Genomic DNA, 22537 nt, shown 5'->3' with positions numbered 1-22537 from the left:
CTATAACTTGGATCTTCCGCGATACGATCAAATTGAGCCCTAATTCACAGGTTGATTTTTCCAATGTAAAATATCCAAAAGGGAGAGACCAAGCCCCTCATTCTAGAATGCATTCCATGGAGATAGTACACATTAATAGCAAGGGTTTTACTGTGAAATGGAGGAGACCGTTTTGAATAACCTTCAGTATTTAATTCAATAAAAATTGCAGGAGTAATCAATCAATCAAATATATTTATGAAGCCCGTTTTACACCACCCGATTTCACAAAGTGCTATACAGAAACCCAGCCAAAAACCCCAAACAGCAAGCAATGCAGATGTAGAAGCATGGTGGCTAGGAAAAACTCTCTAGAAAGGCAGGAACCTGGGAAGAAATCTAGAGAGGAACCAGGCTCTGATGGGTGGCCAGTCCTTTTCTGGCTGGATGGAATGTCGGTCTTTAGCAATGTTAAGTGACTTTAAAGACTGCCATTCCATCCAGACAGTTGTGTATGAAAATAATGTAAAGCTAAACTATGACAGCGTGTTCATCTGAAAGAAACGTGTGCCCAGGGCAATCATGGGTAAATGTTATTCCATTTGCATAGCTTCAATTCCTTACAGGCATCCTTTGCGTCCTCATCATTGAGAAGTGCTTCAATCAGTTTTTCTTTGTATTTATTGACCTGTTTCTTGCAGATGGCTTTGAGTATCCCCATGCTGCCACAAATAGAGTCCAGCTTAGCAGTTATGTTTTCCTGCAAGTAAAAATATAGAGAGATAGATCACTTACAGAATGTATTTTTTTTGTGTCATTGGTGACACAAATTAATTTGCTTACATAACATTGTGAGAATTGCAGAGATACAGCAGTATAAAGGGGTTTCTCAATCATTTCAATATGACCCTGACTAGGATTTACTATGGCTATACTATACTGCACATTGATGAGACTGTTGTGTTTACACTGTTAGGTTCAAATTTTCAGAGTAAAAACTCAACGGACACTATGACAGCTCAAACCAAGTTTATTCTTCCCAGAGAGTCAATACAGTTGCATTAGACAAAGACATGTTTACAATAGTTGTGGTATATGTACCCAACTTTGGGTGGAGTCTCCCTCCTTCTCGCTAAACATTTGTATCTTTATTGAATCTAAGTTGGCGCTGCAGTTGGACGTGTGTATCTGTCTTTGTCTTATCCCGTGTCTTATCCCATGTAAATAGCCAGTCTTTTTCGTATATATCTTAATCTCACTTTCTATCTACGAACTAAATCTACTTTCCTGCAACCCGCCTCACCCAGTGTGGTACGGATCTGCTATTTTTATACCTCATAGCTAGAACTTCCATCAGGAGCTAAATAGCTACTCGTCTTTGTTAGCCACGGCTAGCGGTCCTCGCCTTTTTTCCCCGTCATCAGCTAGCCTTAGCTCGAACAACACCTGCCAGTCTGCACAGGGCGATATCAACCCAGAGCATATCGGACTGCTTCTCTATATCATATCACCGGATTCCTGCCGCTCTGGATCATTACAACGGATTATTACCCCGGATCATCGCAGCTAGCTAGCTGCTAATGAGTGGCTACTGTTAGCTAACACCTCTGTCCCGAAGCAAGCACCGGCTAGCCTTGAGCTAGCCTTTAGCTAGGCCCATTTACCAGCTAATGCTAGGGCTACAATACCTCCTTTGCCAATTGGCCTGAACCCTTTATTGTCAACACGGAGCCCCGTCAATCCATCACGACTGGACTGCCGACGTGATCGCCCGATGTGGTCTCAACAAGCTATTCTGTTACGATGTCCCCGAAGAACCATCTACTAGCGCCAGCCTGCTCGTTTTTCTAAACGCTGTGTCCCATGCTCGCCTAGCGTAGTAGTGACTACCGAACAGCACCTTGACTCACCTATTGCTGCTCTTTTGACCCCATGATCACTCGGCTACACAGCTGATGCCCCCTGGACTGTTTCAATAACACGGTACCTCATTTTGTTTCACTGTCAGTTTCACGTTGTTTCACGTTTCGTCTGAGATCCCTACATACTGGAAAGCTGCCGCGGTCATCCCCCTCTTCAAAGGGGGTGACACTCTAGACCCAAACTGTTACAGACCTATATCTATCCTATCCTGCCTTTCTAAAGTCTTCGAAAGCCAAGTTAACAAACAGATCCCAGACCATTTCGAATCCCACCGTACCTTCTCCGCTATGCCATCTGGTTTCCGAGCTGGTCATGGGTGCACCTCAGACACGCTCAAGGTCCTAAACAATATCATAACCGACATCGATAAAAGACAATACTGTGCAGCCGTATTCATCGACCTGGCCAAAGCTTTCTACTCTGTCAATCACCGCATTCTTGTCGGCAGACTCAACAGCCTTGGTTTCTCAAATGACTGCCTCGCCTGGTTCACCAACTACTTCTCAGATAGAGTTCAGTGTGTCAAATCGGAGGGCCTGTTGTCCGGACCTCTGTCATTCTATGGGGGTGCCACAGGGTTCAATTCTCGGGCCGACTCTTTTCTCGGTATACATCAATGATGTCGCTCTTGCTGCTGGTGATTCTCTGATCCACCTCTATGCAGACGACACCATTCTGTATATATCTGGCCCTTCTTTGGACACTGTGTTAACAAACCTCCAAACGAGCTTTAATGCCGTACAACACTCCTTCCGTGGCCTCCAACTGCTCTTAAATGCAAGTAAAACTAAATGACATGCTCTTCAACCAATCGCTGCCCACACCCGCCCGCCCATCTAGCGCCACTACTCTGGACGGTTCTGACTTAGAATATGTGGACAACTACAAATACCTAGGAGTCTGGTTAGACTCTAAACTCTCCTTCCAGACTCACATTAAGCATCTCCAATCCAAAATTAAATCTAGAATCGGCTTCCTATTTCGCAATAAAGCATCCTTCACTCTTGCTGCCAAACATACCATCATAAAACTGACTATCCTACCGATCCTTGACTTTGGCGATGTCATTTACAAAATAGCCTCCAACACTCTACTCAGCAAATTAGATGTAGTCTATCACAGTGCCATCCGTTTTGTCACCAAAGCCCCATATACTACCCACCCCTGCGACCTGTATGCTCTTGGTAAAGCCATGCCTTATCTCAGCTCACTGGTCACCATAGCAGCACCCACCCATAGCACGCCCTCCAGCAGGTATATTTCACTGGTCACCCCCAAAGCCATCTCCTCCTTTGGCCGTCTTTCATTCCAGTTCTCTGCTGCCAATGACTGAAACGAATTGCAAAAATCACTGAAGCTGGAGACTTATATCTCCCTCACTAACTTTAAGCATCAGCTGTCAGAGCAGCTTACCGATCATTGTACCTTTACATCCATCTGTAAATAGCCCACCCAACTACCTCATCCCCATATTATTATTTTTGCTCCTTTGCACCCCAGTATCTCTACTTGCACATCTATCACTCCAGTGTTTAATTGCTAAATTGTAATTATTTTGCCACTATGGCCTATTTATTGCCTTACCTCCCTAATCTTATAACATTTGCCCACACTGTATATAGACTTTTCTATTTTGTTATTGACTGTAAGTTTGTTTATCCCATGTGTAACTCTGTGTCATTTGTGTCGCACTGCTTTGCTCTATCTTGGCCAGGTCGCAGTTGTAAATGAGAACTTGTTCTCAACTGGCCTACCTGGTTAAATAAAGGTGAAATATATATATATATTTTAATGTTGCTAGGCAGGAAACTAAGTGATACGGGCAATACACTTTTTTTCTCTTAATGTGACCAGACATACCTCGACCCCCTTCATCACTAATCCATGGCTCTCTCCCCTTATCAATGCTGTCACATGATCATTTTCCCTGCACTCAGCACATTCCAAGCTTAATTGCACACACCATATACCTTCCTCCTACAGATAACCATTAACTTCTGGTGTAGACCCTCTAAATCTAAGCACTCAATAGTTCAATAGGATACATGATAATTAACCCTATCCCAAGTTTAGAAGTTAGTACCCAGAATCCATCAACGCTACAACTATAAAGTTTATATTTGCATTATATTTATTATAGAGTGTAAAGCTAACGTGAGTTTGTTCTGTGACTGTAAAATGGAAGGTGAGCAATCTGTCATCATTACCCTGTCATTATCACCATCCAGCTGGGCCTTGACCTTGTTGATGATGCGCTTACACGCAAAGCAGGTACCTGGAAGGACAGCTTTGATCTGAGGGAGAGGGAGACATTTTAGGCTACAAAAATGATCAGGTATTTACTTAAATATGACATGGCAAAATGGTATTGCCAAATAATGACATTAACCTAGATGAATGTTCCTTTCTTTCTTTGGGATTAATTAAAACAATCACCACCGGGCTTAGTCTGTTTCTGCTCTCTTCACATGTTTGGCATGACAATGGGTGACAAGGAGTTGGGATGGTAGCACAAACAGACTGGCACTGGTGCTACCATTTTTTCATGCTACCTCATGCAAACCCCAATTTCTTTAGGCTTCTGAGAACCATATGTTTCTTAGAGCTTGGTGAGAGCGTTGTTGGCCTGTGGTTATTTTTGCAAACAACCTTCCCACAACTTTCTGGGATAGTTGCTTCCCACAGACGTCAAATCGATGTCTATTCCACATTGGTTCAGCGTAATTTCATTGAAATGACATGGATACCACGTTGATTCAAAATGTGTGTGCCCAGTGGGTTGGCTTTGGAACATTCTCAGCACATTTTAGGAACTTCACATAAAAAACTATTTTCATTACTTTAATATGAGCTTTCCTAAATGTTCAAACACGGTTACATTTACATTTTGGTAATGTTCTTTGATCGTTCTCAACTGGTTTGACATCGGGAATGTTCTCAAATAGTTCAGTGAATGTTAAGAAACACCATTCTTCTGTGGGAATTCATAACTTTAGCATAATGTTTCCTCATGGTTCTATTTAAAGTCATGTTCTCAAATTGTTCCACGAATGTTCAGAAGCAACGTTGTTCTGTGGGAATTTCAGTACTTAAGCATAAAGTTGTTTTCATGGTTCTATTTATTCATGTTCTCAAATCTTTCCGAGAAAGTTAAGAAAACCATAAACACAACTTGAACAAAGAATGCTATTTGAAAACATATACATTTCGTTCTCAGCATGAACAAAACTCTATCCTGTTAACCTTTCTGGTGCAGGCGTTCCGCTAGCGACCCACCTCGACAACATCCGGTGAAATTGCAGAGCGCCAAATTCAAAATACAGAAATAGTCATAATAAACATTTTAAAAAGTACAAGTGTTATACATCGGTTTAAAGATTAACTTCCTGTTAATCCAGCCGCTTTGTCAGATTTCAAAATGGCTTTACGGCGAAAGCATACCATGCGATTATCTGCGGACAGCTCTAAAATTAATCACTTACCTTTGAAGATCTTCATATGGTTGCAGTCACAAGAGTCCCAGCTACACAATAAATGTTTGTTTTGTTCGATAAAGTCCCTCTTTGCATCCCAAAAACTCTGTTTTGTTGGCGCGTTTTGTTCAGTAATCCATTGTCTCCAAGGCGGTCAAAACATACAGACGAATACATCCTAATAGTAACGAGTAAAGTTCGTCGAAACATGTCAAACGATGTTTATAATTAATCCTCAGGTTGTCAATTGTCTAAATAATCAATAATATTTCAACCGGACAATAGCGTATTCAATAGAAAGGAAAGACAACGAAGGGCGCGTAATCGGTCACGAGCGCAAACCAGCTCTGAATTCTTCCTCAGTCCACTTTTGTACATATTCTTCATCCCTTTACACTTGTGTGTATAAGGTAGTTGTTGTGAAATTGTTAGGTGAGATTACTCGTTGGTTATTACTGCATTGTCGGAACTAGAAGCACAAGCATTTCGCTACACTCGCATTAACATCTGCTAACCATGTGTATGTGACAAATAAAATTTGATTTGATTTTGATTTGAAAAGGTATCATTCTTCTTCATTTTTCAGAAGACAAGCCTGAAACAATGTCTAAAGACTGTTGACATCTACTGGAAGCCATAGGAACTGCAATCTGGATCCTAACCCATTACATACTGTATAGGCATTCAATTGAAAATACCCACATCAAAAAATCCCACTTCCTGGATGGATTTTCCTCAGGTTTTCGCCTGCCATATCAGTTCTGTTATAATCATTAATTTAACAGTTTTGCAAACTTTAGAGTGTTTTCCATCCAAATCTACCAATTATATGCATATCCTAGCTTCTGGGCCAGAGTAACAGGCAGTATACTTGGGCACGCTTCTCATCCAGACGTCGAAATACTGCCCCCAAGCCATAAGAAGTTTTAAGTATGTTCACTGGGGCCAAACTCCCTGCCATCCAGGACCTCTTTACCAGGCAGTGTCAGAGGAAGGCTCAAAAATGGTGAAAGACTGCAGCCACCCAAGTCATAAACTATTCTCTATGCTACCCCACGGCAAGCAGTACCGGAGTGTCAAGTCTGTGTGCAAAAGGCACCTGAACAGCTTCTACCCTCAGGCCATGAGACTGCTGAACAGTTAATCAAATGGCTACCCGCACAATTTAAATTGAACCCCTTAATTATTTGTTTCTTGATCTAAATTGACTTCCTTGCACTGGCTCTATGCACACTCACTAGACTCAATCTACACACTCACACATACTACACTGACACTCCAACACACTCATACGCTCACACACACACACACATGATTAATGACGACAATCACACATAGACACACTCCCACATACACTGCTGCTATTCTGTTTATTATATATCTTGATTGCCTAGTCACTTTTACCCCTACCCACATGTACATACTAAATTACCTCAACTACCTCGTACCCCTGCACATTGACTTGGTACTGGTGCTCCTTGTAAATAGCCTCGTTATTGTTTTTATTGAGTTACAATTTCCTTTTTTATTTTTATTTAGCAAATATGTGTGTTACTTTTTAACTCTACACTGTTGAGAATGGGCATGTAAGTAAGCATTTCACTGTAAAGTTGTTGGCCGTGCCCACTAATTGACCACACCTGATCATAATGAGTGCTTGTTTCCTTTGAAATGGCATGCTAGTTCCATCCTGGTGGCTCAGTGGACTAATTCTGTGTTACAATAAAAAATACATGTTTTTGCATAATTAATGCATAAGGAATTTCCATGTGTCCTATCTGTGCTTGGAGTTCAAAGAAATAAGCTAGCAGTGTTATTAAAAGTCTTATTGAAACATTTATTGGAAGTTATTCAAAAACTTTAAAATAACCAATAATTTCCCTTCTCAAAGCATTAATATAACCTCCCAGAAAAGCATTAAAGGAACCAAAATAAAACGTCCTCAGAACCTCCCTGCAACCTAAAAATAAACGTTCCCAGAACAGACAATGTTCCTTTCTGTTCTCAGAATTTAAAACAAAAAAGTCCAGTTTAACTGGTCGGGAAAAATATATCTTCTTTCCCACAGCCAATGTTAACCTCTTTCAGCTAGGGGGCACTATTTTTATGTTTGGAAAAATAACGTTCCCAAGGTAAACAGACTATTTCTCAGGCCCAGATGCTAGAATATGCATATAATTGACAGATTAGGATAGAAAACACTCTAAAGTTTCCAAAACTGTCAAAATATTGTCTGTGAGTATAACAGAACTGATTTTGCAGGCGAAAACCTGAGGAAATCCAACCCGGAAGTGCCTTTTATTTGGAAAAATCCCTGTTCCATTGCCTGCCCCTCCTCCATTTAAAGGGGTATCAACCAGATTCATTTTCCAATGACTTCCTCAGGCTGTGACCAGGCTTTAGACATAGTTTCAAGCTTTTATTTAGAAAAATGAGCGAGATTTATCAAAATGCGTCAGGTGTCCTTTGATTAGTTCCTGCGCGAGAGTTGTAGCTCGACATTTTCCTTTCTCTGTAGTATTGAATAGTTTACCGTCCGGTTGAAATATTATCGATTATGTATGTTAAAAACAACCTGAGGATTGATTATAAAAAACGTTTGACATGTTTCTACGAACATTACGGATACTTTTTGGAATTTTCGTCTGCCCTCGTCTGCCCTTCAGGACCGGCACGAGCCTGTGGTTTTCTGAACATAACGCGCAAACCAAATGGAGGTTTTTGGTTATAAAAATCATCTTTATCGAACAAAAATAACATTTATTGTGTAACTGGGAGTCTCGTGAGTGCAAACATCCGAAGATCATCAAAGGTAAGCAATTAATTTTATTGCTTTTCTGACTTTCGTGACCAAGCTAATTTGCGGCTAGCTGTTCTTACTGTTTTGTCGAGTGATTGATAAACTCACAAACGCTTGGATTGCTTTCACTGTAAAGCATATTTTCAAAATCTGACACGATAGGTGGATTAACAACAAGCTAAGCTGTGTTTTGGTATATTTCATTTGTGATTTCATGAATATAAATATTTGTTATATTTTTATTTTATTTGGCGCTCTGCAATTCAGCGGTTGTTTACTAAAATGATCCCGCTAAAGGGATCCGTGCGTCAAGAAGTTAAACCAAAAACATACGTTCCCAAACCTTCCAAGGAACCAAATGTGCTAGCTGGGTATTGTGTAGGGCAGTGTTTCTCAACTAGAGTCCTTGAGTATCCCCAATAGTACAAATTATTTTGTAGACCCGGACAAGCATAACTGATTCAACTTATTAACTAGTCATCAAACTGAATCAGGTGTTTTTGTCCGGGGCGGTACTCACTAATACAATACAATGAAAAGTCTCCAACACTACCTCGGCATGGTTGTCATCTCTTTCCATTAGGTAGTTCCCCCACATGTCCTCCTCCTCTCTCAGACTCCCCCCACCTTGAGACTTGAAGGACTGAGCAAAGGCTAAAAAAAAAAAAATTCTATTAGCATTGTCATTTTATGACAAAAATTGTGAAATCTTTACAATAGGTAAATGGTCAATCCATTTGGATTCAATCACTTTTTGACAGCACCCCTTTCGATTTGAACGATTCCTTCCATATATGACCATTGTAGAAGTGCTCAGAAAGTGACTTTTTAGACCTGAATGCCAAGATATTAAAGAGATAAAGGTGTTCAACGTTTACATGTTTTGCATCCCCCTCCATACCATGAGACGTCCATGTCTTCATCACTGGGAAATATTCAATGGTTGAGATTAATATCATTTAAAAGCTTACAAACGGGGTTGGCAAATATTTTATCATTTCTGGGTGAAAAAAGTTTTTAAAATAAAAAGTTAATATTTTTTACCTTAAAAAAAAATCAATGATATAAAAACGTGTACATTTCTATTTTTTTTTTTCATGTTGACAGATGTTGTAGTTTAGACCCTAATTTACATAATCATCTAAGTTATTTGTGTTATGCCCGCCATCGGTTGAGACACAACATGCTCTTGAAGACAGGGTGGATATCATGTTTTGGCTGATAAATGTACTAAAATGTTAATCTAATGGTTGGCGGTCCACACATCAGAGAATGTTGACTTGAATGGGAATATCTGTTGTTTTAAATTATACTGTCAATCCTCCATAGGAAACCTATTGAAATCATAAAAGATACCAGAATAGACATGACCATTTAAGTTGACATTAGGCGGCGGGTGGGTCATCTTTGTGGGAGTAATTAGAAGTAAAAATGACTATTAATTTAAAATGTAAATGGTTTACCATCTAAGTTGCAGTGGTCTGAAGGGATAGGTCCCATATATGAATAATATTTCTATGATTGAAATGACACGAATGTTGTCTCAACCGATGGCGGACACAACACAAAAAGCTCAGATGTGAAATAAGGTTTAAGCTACAAAATAATCGGAGTTGAAGCGTTTTTTAGATACTCCACGTTTTATTTTATTTTTAAAAAGAAGGTAAGGCGGTGGATCAGCTTTAATATTGCAGATTGTTGCTTCCATCAATGTAATTGTCTGCATCATTTTCAATCCCCCATATATTTTTGGGGTAAATATATATATCTATATACAGTTGAAGTCGGAAGTTTACATACACTTAGGTTGGAGTCAATAGAACTCGTTTTTCAACCACTCCATAAATTTCTTGTTAACAAACTATAGTTTTGGCAAGTCGGTTAGGACATCTACTTTGTGCATGACGCAATTAATTGTTCCAACAATTGTGTACAGACAGATTATTTCACTTATAATTCACTGTATCACAAAGTTTACATACACTATGCTGTGCCTTTAAACAGCTTGGAAAATTCCAGAAAATGATGTCATGGCTTTAGAAGCTTCTGATAGGCTAATTGACATAATTTGAGTCAATTGGAGGTGTACCTGTGGATGTATTTCAAGACCTACCTTCAAACTCAGTGCCTCTGCTTGACATCATGGGGAAATTAAAAGAAATTAGCCAAGACCTCAGAAAAAGAAATTGTAGACCTCCACAAGTCTGGTTCATCCTTGGGAGCAATTTCCAAACACCTGAAGGTACCACGTTCATCTGTACAAACAATAGTACGCAAGTATAAACACCATGGGACCACGCAGCCGTCACACCGCTCAGGAAGGAGACGCCTTTTGTCTCCTAGAGATGAACGTACTTTGGTGCAAAAAGTGCAAATCAATCCCAGAACAGCAGCAAAGGACCTTGTGAAGATGCTGGAGGAAACCAGTACAAAAGCATCTATATCCACAGTAAAACGATTCCTATATCGACATAACCTGAAAGGCCGGTCAGCAAGGAAGAAGCCACTGCTCCAAATCCACCATAAAAAAGCCAGACTACGGTTTGCAACTGCACATGGGGTTAAAGATCGTACTTTTTGGAGAAATGTCCTCTGGTCTGATGAAATAAAAATAGAACTGTTTGGCCATAATGACAATCGTTATGTTTTGAGGAAAAAGGGGGATGCTTGCAAGCTGATGAACACAAATGGGTCTTCCTAATGGACAATGAACCCAAGCATTCTTCCAAAGTTGTAGCAAAATGCCTTAAGGACAACAAAGTCAAGGTATTGGAGTGGCCATCACAAAGCCCTGACCTCAATCCCATAACATTTGTGGGCAGAACTGAAAAAGTGTGTGCGAGCAAGGAGGCCTACAAACATGACTCAGTTACACCAGCTCTGTCAGAAAGAATGGGCCAAAATTCACCCAACTTATTGTGGGAAGCTTGTGGAAGGATACCCAAAATGTTTGACCCAAGTTAAACAATTTAAAGGCAATGCTACCAAATACTAATTGAGTGTATGTAAACTTCTGACCCACTGGGAATGTGATGAAATAAATAAAAGCTGAATTAAATAATTCTCTCTACCATTATTCTGACATTTCATATTCTTAAAATAAAGTGGTGATCCTAACTGACCTAAGACAGGGAATTTTTACTGGGAATAAATGTCAGGAATTGTGAAAAACTGGTACATACATACATACGGTTGAAGTCGGAAGTTTACATACACCTTAGCCAAATACTTTTAAACTCAATTCCTGACGTTTAACCCTATTAAAAATTCCCTGGATTTCTATTTGCCATATATATTGTCAATTGTGCTGTGATGCTTCACAAAAGTACTGAACCTTTCTATTCTCATAGCTTCTACAGGTTGTAAATTAAAGATAAAAAATTATGATAAAATAATTATTATATTATTGATCGATTGACAATGACTTTTAAAATCACCCAGTATTGCTATCTGCAGCGTTAGTTCTAGGTAAATGTTGCAATTCTTCAGCCATTCCTGGACCTGTGACCAAAAACGAGCTACATATGGACAGTACCAAAATAAATTATATAATGCCTCTGCTTTCCTCGCAGCAATATCTACAGAGCTAGGAAGATTGTATCCCCCTTGTATATAAAATTCTATTGGTTGCAAGAATTTTGTAAAATAATTTAAATAGAAAAATATGAAATTTTTAATCCGGCGTTGTTTTGCGTGTCAATTCATAAACCATGTGCCATGGAATCAGTACATCGAAAATCTCTTCCCAACTATTTTGCAACATATATGGCACAGCTGTCCATTTTTTGGTCCTTCAATGAAATTGGTATCTATATTTATTTATAGCAATTTTCATTAACCATTTTTTGGTATTTAAGGACCAAGTTCCTTTGCTTAGTGGAGATGGAGGAGACTGAAACGAAAACCTATTCTTAAAGTACTTTACTTCCTCTTTCAAAATATTGTTCGGTGAATTGTGCGTGACGCCATCATTTGTAACAAGTTTCAATAACAGAATGTTGGTAGCATTTCTATGTTGAAGATTGAAAAAGAATTTGGAGCATTTTTCCCGATATTCCATCCATTTCGCTTTATTTTTATAATATATTACACTGGATCTTTCTTGAAAAAGGTCCTCCATTTCTTTTTGTTTTTCCTCTAACTTATTCTGTCTCTCTATGGTACAGTTTTATTGCTATTTAACTGTACTGTTAGTCCTTCAGTTTCCTTTGTTAAAATGGACTCTTTTGACCTAAATTGCTTTTGTTTTATAGATGAGTGCTGAATTGCATGGCCTCTAAAGGCACATTTAAAAGTGCCCCATACAATAAGGGGATCTGCTGTACCTATGGTATGTCAGAAAAAGTCAGTTATAAATTATTCTGTCCTAGTTTAAAACAAGTTATCATCCAGTAGGCTTTGATTCAGTAGGCTTTATGTACATATTCTTCATCCCTTTACACTTGTATAAGGTAGCTGTTGTGAAATTGTTAGATTACTCGTTGGTTATTACCGCATTGCAGGAACTAGAAGCACAAGCATTTCGCTACACTCGCATTAACATCTGCTAACCATGTGTATGTGACAAATAAAATTTGATTTGATTTTGATTAAATTTCTAATATCCTCGCCACATGGAAATTCTGTAAGAGTTATATATATATGCCAATTATGTGATTATCCGACCGCATTCTGTCCCCTATCAACACTTTTTAAAGTTTTGGTGCCAGAGAGAATGACATAAGAAAGTAATCAAGATGACTAGCTTGATTCAGCCTCCGCCATGTATATCTCTCTAGGTCATATATCCACTAATTCCAATATGTCCATGACATTCATGAATTCCTGAAGTGCCTGAGGGTGATAGTTTAATGTGATTTCCTTTACCGTCCATAGAGGTATTTAAAACCGTATTAAAAACTCCCACCATAATAATAGAGTCTAGTGTTGCTTGTAGAGTTGATACATTCTTATATGTATATTCAAAGAAGCTTGGATCATCATTATTTGCACCATATAGGTTAATAAGCCATATTTGTTTATTGTCCAATAACATATTTAAAGTAATCCATCAACCTTGATGATGTGTTTGGACAATTAGCACATTTAGATCAAAATTACTGTTAATTAATATCATCACCCCTTTTGAATTTCTTTGCCCATGGGAAAAATATATTTCACCCCCCCCCCCCAGTCCTTTTTCCATAAAACTGCATCTAAAATTGTTGAATGAGTTTCCTGTAAACAATAGATATTATATTCCTTCTCTTTAGCCAGGTAAATACTGATAGTCTTTTCTTATTATCTTTCTTATTATCTGCCATATAAACCATTACCATTATAACTGGCTATACTTATTTCACCAGTTACCATAATGAGACAAGTTTCTATTCTATTTATCATAATATAAGGTTTATAAACGTACCATTTTAAAATGTAACATGATAATTGAGTGTCTATAGCTGATGATATTTGATATTTGCATTGCTACTGAGTAAACCTCCAAATGGTCCCCAATATTCCACCCGCTAAAAGCCATCCTCATCCCGAGTTGGGTTGTCATCCCAATGCCCGGCAGACCGCCAAAAGGCCCCCCGGATCCCATGGCCCCGGAGAGACTGGGACCCATCCTTCGAAAAGAGCACACAGTGCCACCCACAGAACAGAAGCAGATCAACTGCCAAATGCATTTCCATCGCCCTCACCTCGATTTGTATTATATATAGCCATTAAAAAATATATACTTTAAAAATCCTGTTTATCCTATTTTCCATAATTAGCCATTTATATTTATAGTAATGTAGGCAGTTTATGCAAATGATTTTTAACTCTCACCAGTCTCGCCATTTACCAAAATTACATTATGGCAAGCATTTATTATTTTAGCAAACAGTTATTGTGATTCATCCTATATTGTCCCTAACATATTTTACTCCCTCGCAACAGTTATGGGATACACACACACACAAACAAACACACACACACACACACACACACACACACACACACACACACACACACACACACACACACACACACACACACACACACACACACACACACACACACACACACACACACACACACACACACACATACACTCATACACACTCAACCCCTTTCCCCCACAACAACCATAGACTCAGATTCTGAGCAGTTGCACCATCCCAGAGCCCAACTCAAGAAAGGTCTTGATTTATGAATGCATATACAGTTGCAGCTGTATGAGAAGGCCTGCAAAACTGAGCAAAAAAATGGGCAGAAATGGGGAGATTTGATTAACCATTGTCATGTTAACAGTTTTCAAAATGACAATTCTTTATAAAAAAAATATATTCAAGACATAATAAAATACTGTAGTTTTACAACACTTTGTAAGCTTTTAAATGATATCAAACTCAACTGTTTAACTTTTCCAGTGATGAAGACATGGATGTCTCATGGTATGGTGGGGTATGCAAAATTATTCAACACCTTTTGTCTCCTGAATATTAATCGGGTCCAAAATGTTACTTTCTGACCACTTCTTCCATGGGCAAACATGTATGGAATTAAAATGGACTTACCCTAAAGCTGGATTTCAATATTTAATTTTCCTGACTTTTCACCCATATTTCACAAAAGAAGACCCATATATTTACCTGCACAAACCAGCAGAAGACCCATATTGACGACCCTCATCTTCTTCTCAGTCAAAAGGTAGAAATGGATAATAAAGCAACTGTTGTAAGCCAGTGTAGTTAACTTGGTCCTGGTTGGAGAGCACAGAACGTCTGCTCTTTTCTACCCATTGACTCTGGCTTGATTGGTTGCCGTTGTGGAGGGGAAGGAGCGTGGTTAGCAAGGTTGAGGGATTGGATCTGAGCCCGGGTAAGGGGGGTGGGGGGGGCAATGTTGTCGTTTAAGATATTTTATACATGTGTATTGAAACACTATCATTCTTCAAAGCGAAGATCAGTAAGCTGACTTCCTTTTTCACTAGCTGTACCACAAATACAGATAACTGCACAAATAAAGGAAACACCAACAGTGTCTTAACAGGGCGTTGGGCATCCACGAGCTAGAACAGCTTAAATTCATTCACCTTGGCATAGATTCTACATGTTTCTGAAACTCTATTGGAGGGATGCAACTCCTTTCTTCCACAATAAATTCCATAATTTGATGTTATGTTGATGGTGGTGGAAAACGCTGTCTCAGGCACCGCTCCAGAATCACCCATAAGTTTTCAATTGGGTTGAGATCTGGTGACTGAGACGACCATGCCATATGGTTTACATCATTTTCATGCTCATCAAACCATTCAGTGACCACTCTTGCCCTGTGGATAGGGGCATTGTCATCCTATGAGGGCATAACCATGGTAGCCAAAATAATGGCCTGCCCAGCATTGTTATACATGACCCTAAGCATGATGGGATGTTAATTGCTTAATTAACTCGGGAACCATGTGTGGAAGCACCTGCTTTCAATATACTTGTATCTATCCCTCATTTACTCAAGTGTTTCCATTATTTTGGCAGTTACAGGTAACTGCTACATCCTGACTTGTGGCAACTCAGTGTGCGGCCTAAAGCTTTCACAACCTAGAGCCAACACATTTTCTAAATGTGTACACAATTGGCAAGCCCATTTACATTTTATATGATAGAAGTGCTCTCCTAACCATTTTAAATGTATGACATTGAAATTAAGTGAAATAATGCAGGGATTTGAATCTGATTTCACCTGAGCACAACGCCTCTCCCTATCTGTAGTCTGCTGATAATGAGAGTCAACTTTAAAATGTATCAGCTATATAGTAACAGGTTTCATGACCAAATAAATGCAGTAAAGCTAAATGGAAAAGGTTGCTGTTTGTGTGAGACTCGATTTAAATATTTGTACACTGCCTTCGGAATGTATTCAGACCCCTTGACTTTTTTACACATTTTGGTACCTTAAAGCCTTATTCTAAAATGGATTTAAAAAAAATAATAAAACCTCAGCAATCTACACACAATAGCCCATAATGACAAAGAGAAAACACGTTTTTTTTAATAAATGTATTAAAATATTAAAAACAGAAATAACTTATTTACATAAGTATTCAGACCCTTTGCTATGATAAATTGAGCTCAGGTGCATCCTGTTTCGATTGATCATCCTTGATATGTTTCTACAACTTGAATGGAGTCCACATGTGGTAAATTCACTTGATTGGACATGATTTGGAAAGGAACACACTTGTCTATACAAGGGCCCACAGTTGACAGCGCATGTCAGAGCAAAAACCAAGCCATGAGGTCGAAGGAATTGTCCGTAGAACTCCGAGACAGGATTGTGTTGAGGCAAAGATCTGGGGAAGGGTACCAAACCATTTCTGCAGCATTAAAGGTCGCCAAAAACACAGTGGCCTCCATCATTCTTAAATGGAAGAAGTTTGGAACCACCAAGCAATCGGGGGAGAAGGGCCTTGGTCAGGGAGGTGACCAAGAACCCGATGGTCACTCTGACAGAGCTCCAGAGTTCCTCTTTGGAGATAGGAGAACCTTCCAGAAGGACAACCATCTCTGCAGCGCTCCACCAATCAGCCCTTTATGGTAGAGTGGCCAGACGGAAGCCACTCCTCAGTAAAAAGCACATGACAGCCCGCTTGGAGTTTGCCAAAAGGCACCTAAAGACTCTCAGACCTTGAGGAACAAGATTCTCTGGTCTGATGAAACCAAGATTAAACTCTTTGGTCTAAATGCCAAGAGTCACATCTGGAGGAAACCTGGCTCCATCCGTACGGTGAAGCATGGTGGTGGCAGAATCATCCCGTGGGGATGTTTTTTAGCGGCAGGGACTGGGAGACTAGTCAGGATCGAGGCAAAGATGAATGGAGCAAAGTACAGAGAGATCCTTGATGAAAACCTGCTGTAACGAACGTCGTCGGGAGAAGGAGAGGAGGACCAAAGTGCAGCGTGGTACGTATCCATAATACTATTTAATAAAGATGAATACGCGAACAAAACGACCAACGAACAGTTCTGAAAGGTGCAACAATCACTAAACAGAAAACAACCACCCACAAACACAGGTGGGAACAGGCTACCTAAGTATGGTTCTCAATCAGAGACAACGATAGACAGCTGCCTCTGATTGGGAACCATACCAGGCCAAACACATAGAAATACAAAACAAGGACAACATAGAACACCAGACATAGAATGCCCACCCAAACTCACGCCCTGACCAACCAAAATAGAGACATAAAAAGGATCTCTAAGGTCAGGGCGTGACACCTGCTCCAGAGCTCTCAATCAAATGTATTTCTAAAGCCCTTTTTACATCAGCAGATGTCACAAAGTGCTATACAGAAACCCACCCTAAAACCCCAAACAGCAAGCAATGCAAATGTAGAAGCATGGTGGCTCAAGACCTCAGACTGGGGTAAAGCTTCACCTTCCAACAGGACATCGACCCTAACACAGCCAAGACAACGCAGGAGTGGCTTCGGGATAAGTCTCTGAATGTCCTTGAGTGGTCCAGCCAGAGCCCGGACTTAAACTTGATTGAACATCGCTGGAGAGACCTGAAAATAGCTGTGCAGAAACACTCCCCATCCAACCTGACAGCGCTTGAGAAGAACTGCAGAGAAGAATGGGAAAAACTCCCCAAATACAGGTGTGCCAAGCTTGTAGCGTTACTCGCTGCCAAAGGTGCTTAAACAAAGTACTGAGTAAAGGGTCTGAATACTTATGTAAATGTATTATGTAATATTTTTTTAAATGATAAATTAGCGAAAAAATTATTTGTCATTATGGGGTATAGTGTGTAGATTGATGAGGAATAAAACTATTTAATCAATTTTAGAATACGGCTGTAACCTAACATAATGTGTAAAAAGTCCAGGGGTCTGACTACTTTACGAAGGCACTGTATATCTGCTTCTGAGAGGATTCTAGCTAGACTAGAGCATAATCACGTGCATGTCTTAGTCTGGCTTGCCTCAAACTGATAGTCTCTTTCCACGGCTGCTGTGTCTAACCTATGTGACCACTGATATGTACTTGTTGCACTCTCTATAAAGTATTTCAGTATTCATGCATACTACAGTACAGATTTCAAACTGTGAAATGGTTTGTGCATGTTTGTACCACTGTCCTCAACCGTAATAGTGTGGTTAGCAGCACTTCACACACATGGGTATGCTTAACTAGTTAATTAACCTCTATAGGATCAGTGTGTCCCCCGTGGGACGGTTGAGATAACGTAGGCTAATGCGATTAGCATGAGGTTGTAAGTAAGAAGAACATTTCTCAGGATATAGACAAATCTTATATTGGCAGAAAGCTTAAATTATTGTTAATCTAACTGCACTGTCCAATTTACAGTAGCTATTACAGTGAAATAATACCATGCTGTTATTTGAGGAGAGTGCACAGTTATGAACTTGAAAAGTTATTAATAAACCAATTAGGCACATTAGGGCAGTTTTGATACAACATTTCAAACAGAAATGCAATGGTTCATTGGATCATTCTAAAACTTGGCACATACAGTTCTGCCATCTAGTGGCCAAAATTTAAATTGTGCCTTGGCTGGAATAATACATTATGGCCTTTCTCTTGCATTTCAAAGATGGTACAAAAAAAAGCATGATTTTGTTTTGTATTATCTTTTACCAGATCTAATGTGTTATATTCTCTGACATTAATTTCACATTTCCACAAACTTCAAAGAGTATCAAGAATATGCATATCCTTGCTTCAGGTCCTGAGCTAAAGGCAGTTAGATTTGGGTATGACATTTTAGGTGAAAATTGAAAAAAAGGGGCAGATCCTTAAGTTAAGCCACCATGTATTCACTAGTTTCAATATATCCATAATATTCGTGATTGGGATCATATAATGTTTTTAGCCCACTACAGACAAAAGTTGGCACATCAACGGTACCTACTTCAGAAGAGTCCGATGGGGCTTGTGGGTGTCGTAGACCAAAACGGAAAACACCATCGTTTTCGTGGCACTCATCTTTCCATAGAGAGGTATGCTAGTTAGTAGGCCAAACCAGACGTTTGTGACAAAAATCGATTTTCGGGATGTCTCCTGGTCTGACAAACAGCGCTGTATGTCTGCCACGTTCCACCGCAGATACGGAAGGCCACCAAGGCGGATGTGGTGGACTGAGCCTATACAACAACAAAAAGTATATCTCTAGCTTAAACAGACGGGTTTTGATAGGGATTGTTTTATTATGTTAATTAGTTTGATGCCCAGTGCAGTCAAAATCTTGATTTTCCTCTGTTTTATATATATTTCCACACTTTGTGGTTGGAATAATACTGTGAAATTGTGAAAATTATTGTAACGCCCTTTTAGTGCTGTTTGAAAAGACTGCCTGAAATGTCAAGCTATCTTGGTGGGATGGAGTTTGGATCTGGATGGTGACGTCACCAGGCGGTAAATTAGTTAATAGACCAATAAGAAAGAGTTCCACACGTCACGGCCAATAACAGCTAGTTTTACATTTTCCCCTCCTTACTCAGACCACTCCCAGACAGTCCTAGAAAAATTATTGCTTGAGAAATTGCTCTTTGCTAAGAAGCTATTTTTGTTTCTTTTTGACCATTTTAATGTAAAACAATCACAGGTAAGGTTCTTAATTGTTACCCGGAAATGATTTGATATTGAGATAAAAACGGCTACATACTATCCCAACCCTGCACATCTGGCACTGCAGGCAGGCTAAAGCAAATGCTCAAAGTATTGGACATTTTTAAATGGTAATTGAACCCAGGTCAGCTCTCATTTGATCTATCTGACCTGCTGAGTGCTGTGGTGGTTCTGGGGGCGGCGTGGAAGGTCGGGGGTCGTCGTCAGTCTTCCTCAGAGAGAATCCCCTACTGGAGGACAATGACACTGCAGAACGAGAGAGAAAAAACACAGATTGTGGTTTCACTGGCTACTAATGCCCCTTATAGTTCATAGTTACATTAAACATTAGTGACACATTTTCAAGTAACATTCAAGACTCCCAAGGACACTACATGGCAAGCAAAATGGAAACTTAAGTCACTCAGCAAAATGATAAGAGAAAGAAAGAAGAAAATGAAAGGGAGGATCTGCTTGGGCTCCTGTTAGCTTCCATATGGGTTCTACAGGGAAGTACAGGGACGGCTGTGTGTGTGTGTCATCAGTGCAGCTGCTACACACCTCTGCTAACCATCTCAGTCTTAGTTGAGTGACTGTTTTGACTCCTGGGCCCTGATGACATCGTAGTCAAGTCCCAGCTTCTATTCTGCTCCCCCCCCCCACTCTCCTCTTCTTCTTTGGCTGAAAATCGCCCACACCATCTTCCAGCCAATTGTCTATCAGATATTCCTCCTCAGGAACAAGCGCTGGCCTGCTATTGAATAACACTGCCGGCGTGCTGCTGAACCGCGGCTGGGATAGGTTCTGGGAGATGGGCCTTGGCACTGTTGTACTCCTCCTTGCCGAAGACAGAGGGCGCCACAGCATATCTCGTTTCAGGAACAGAAGAGCTTGTTTCCTGACTGCGGGCACTTCCTGTGGAGTGGGGGCTGCAGGTAGGCGTGGGCAGACAGCCGGCAGAGGGCTGACAGAGCTATCCAAGTCACTGTGGTCAGAGGAGCTGCTTTCATCCTGAGGAAGACAAACAGAAAGACAGAGACAGAGCAGACAGACTATGTGTCAGTAGGTACAGTGCCTCACTTCTAAAACTGCCTCACAACAACTGACTGTTTATGACTTCAACAAGGAATAAAACACCTCCAGACCTGCTGCTCTTGTCTTAGTACATACTGACAGATTATATTAGTCTGAAAGTGTTGGGTCATTTAAAATTGGTTTGATTTGAAACCAATTATATTCATCTAATTCCTACTACCCCAAAGAGGATAGAGGCCTCTGTCCCTCTGTCTGTGGCGTTGTGGGGGCCGCACTGTGCCATTAGAGTGCCTCTGTTTGGGGTGCGGTGCTACTGCAATCTCCTGGGGGCTCCTGGTTCTGGGCTGGCCGTTGGTGGATAGATTGCGCCCTCCGGTGGGGTTGAGACACTCTGAGTTCTCTGTATCAAAGAGCTGACTGTCCTGCAGAGTGTAGAAGGGCGCGGGAGTAGCAGGGACTGTGGAACAGAGCGTAGAAACATGAATTACAGTAGAATAGTTGTCCTTACAGCAACAGAAGTATATTGTGGGAGATGCATTATTTTCTGGAAATTAAGCTGATTAAAGGCCTCACAAATGGTGTGTGAGTGAGATGATGAATCCACATGTACTCGATATAAACATCAGTAAAACTAAATGTGACACATTGAATATACAGCGGGGTTGGGGTCAATTCCATTTTAATTCCAGTTAATTCAGGAAGTACACTGAAATTCAAATTATCTTCAATGCTTTACACAGGAGAATTTAGAATTTGGTTTACTTTCTGAATTGACTGGAATTTAAATGGATTTGACCCCTTCCCTGATTTACAGGCCTCATATATTCCACCCACTTTCATTATATTCCACCCTTTCATTATACTCCAACCACTTTCATTATATAAACCATTTTGTGCTAGTCTTCTTGTGTTGTAGGCCTACACTGAGCAGAAGAAGTATGTTAATTAAGTAGCTCTCTGTAGCCCAGGAGGTCCATACATCTGTATTAAGCACAACACGGGGTGCATTGACCAATTCATTGATAACTTAATCTATGGATTGCTTATATAGTGCAGGTACTAACTACTTGTTTGCTGAAATGGGTGAGAGGGAAGTTCGTAACGTGGCTTGAGCACGTGCTGAAACCCCCTCTTCACAACCAGCGAGAATGGCCAGCTGCATTGGCTATTCTTGTTGAGCAGTGGTGACATGCTGATAACATTTTATCCACAACTCTCTGTCCATCACCGTTGTAAACTACTGGGAAGCCAAAATATTCCCTAACTGGAGATTTAAACGACAATGGAGGACCCACCTGGTTTATCGTCCACACCACCTGCCATCATACAGAACTAGTTCCCGCCTGCGCCTCACAAAAGGACAGTTTGAAATGTGCCAATTAAGATGAGAATTTAGATTACAGCGTGTGCATAGGCTCTAGATATTTTACCGGAATAGCCTGAAATGTTTTTTCAGCTCAGATTTCATCAAGAAGGCATTTTTTGTTGAATCTTTGTTGTATGTATTCATTCAGGTTAGTGAGGACTGTTTGGTAAGAATACGTTTATTGTTACACTCGGGCTGTGGCGATCTGGTCATACTCCTATTCGTAATAGGATCCATTTTATCACACTTGAGTCTCGTAATTGGATTTACTTGTGATCGGAAAAATCTAGAAGTACGCTTTAATTGCCTGTAAAGCCTATTCCTATCACTCAGAGCGAATTGGGATGTTCATTCACACACACTG

General features: G+C 40.1%; 1 protein-coding gene across 1 annotated transcript; it reads right to left on the bottom strand.

The window, feature by feature from the left end:
• Positions 1-205: 205 nt before the first annotated feature.
• Positions 206-14931, bottom strand: LOC120059823 (saposin-C). Its single transcript, XM_039008875.1, has 4 exons — positions 14796-14931; positions 8729-8829; positions 4110-4196; positions 206-739 (listed from the first exon to the last, which is right to left on the bottom strand). Exons 1-4 carry the CDS (start codon positions 14833-14835, stop codon positions 560-562), a joined length of 408 nt encoding a protein of 135 aa, XP_038864803.1. The 5' UTR covers positions 14836-14931; the 3' UTR covers positions 206-559.
• Between the last annotated feature and the right edge of the window lie 7606 nt (positions 14932-22537).

The sequence above is a fragment of the Salvelinus namaycush genome, chromosome 15, assembly GCF_016432855.1.
Source record: "Salvelinus namaycush isolate Seneca chromosome 15, SaNama_1.0, whole genome shotgun sequence".
In the NCBI taxonomy this organism is placed as follows: Eukaryota; Metazoa; Chordata; class Actinopteri; order Salmoniformes; family Salmonidae; genus Salvelinus; species Salvelinus namaycush.
The sequence above is the reverse complement of the archived record's forward strand: the minus strand, read 5'-3'. Positions and strand labels throughout refer to the sequence as shown.

Excerpts from the sequence above, each read along its gene's own strand:
- LOC120059823 (XM_039008875.1), bottom strand. The coding sequence starts at position 14,835 with ATGAGGGTCGTCAATATGGGTCTTCTGCTGGTTTGTGCAG. Across the intron at positions 4,197-8,728 it reads GAGATGACAACCATGCCGAG|ATCAAAGCTGTCCTTCCAGG; the intron begins GTAGTGTTGGAG and ends CCTCTCCCTCAG. Across the intron at positions 740-4,109 it reads TGGATGGTGATAATGACAGG|GAAAACATAACTGCTAAGCT; the intron begins GTAATGATGACA and ends TTTTACTTGCAG.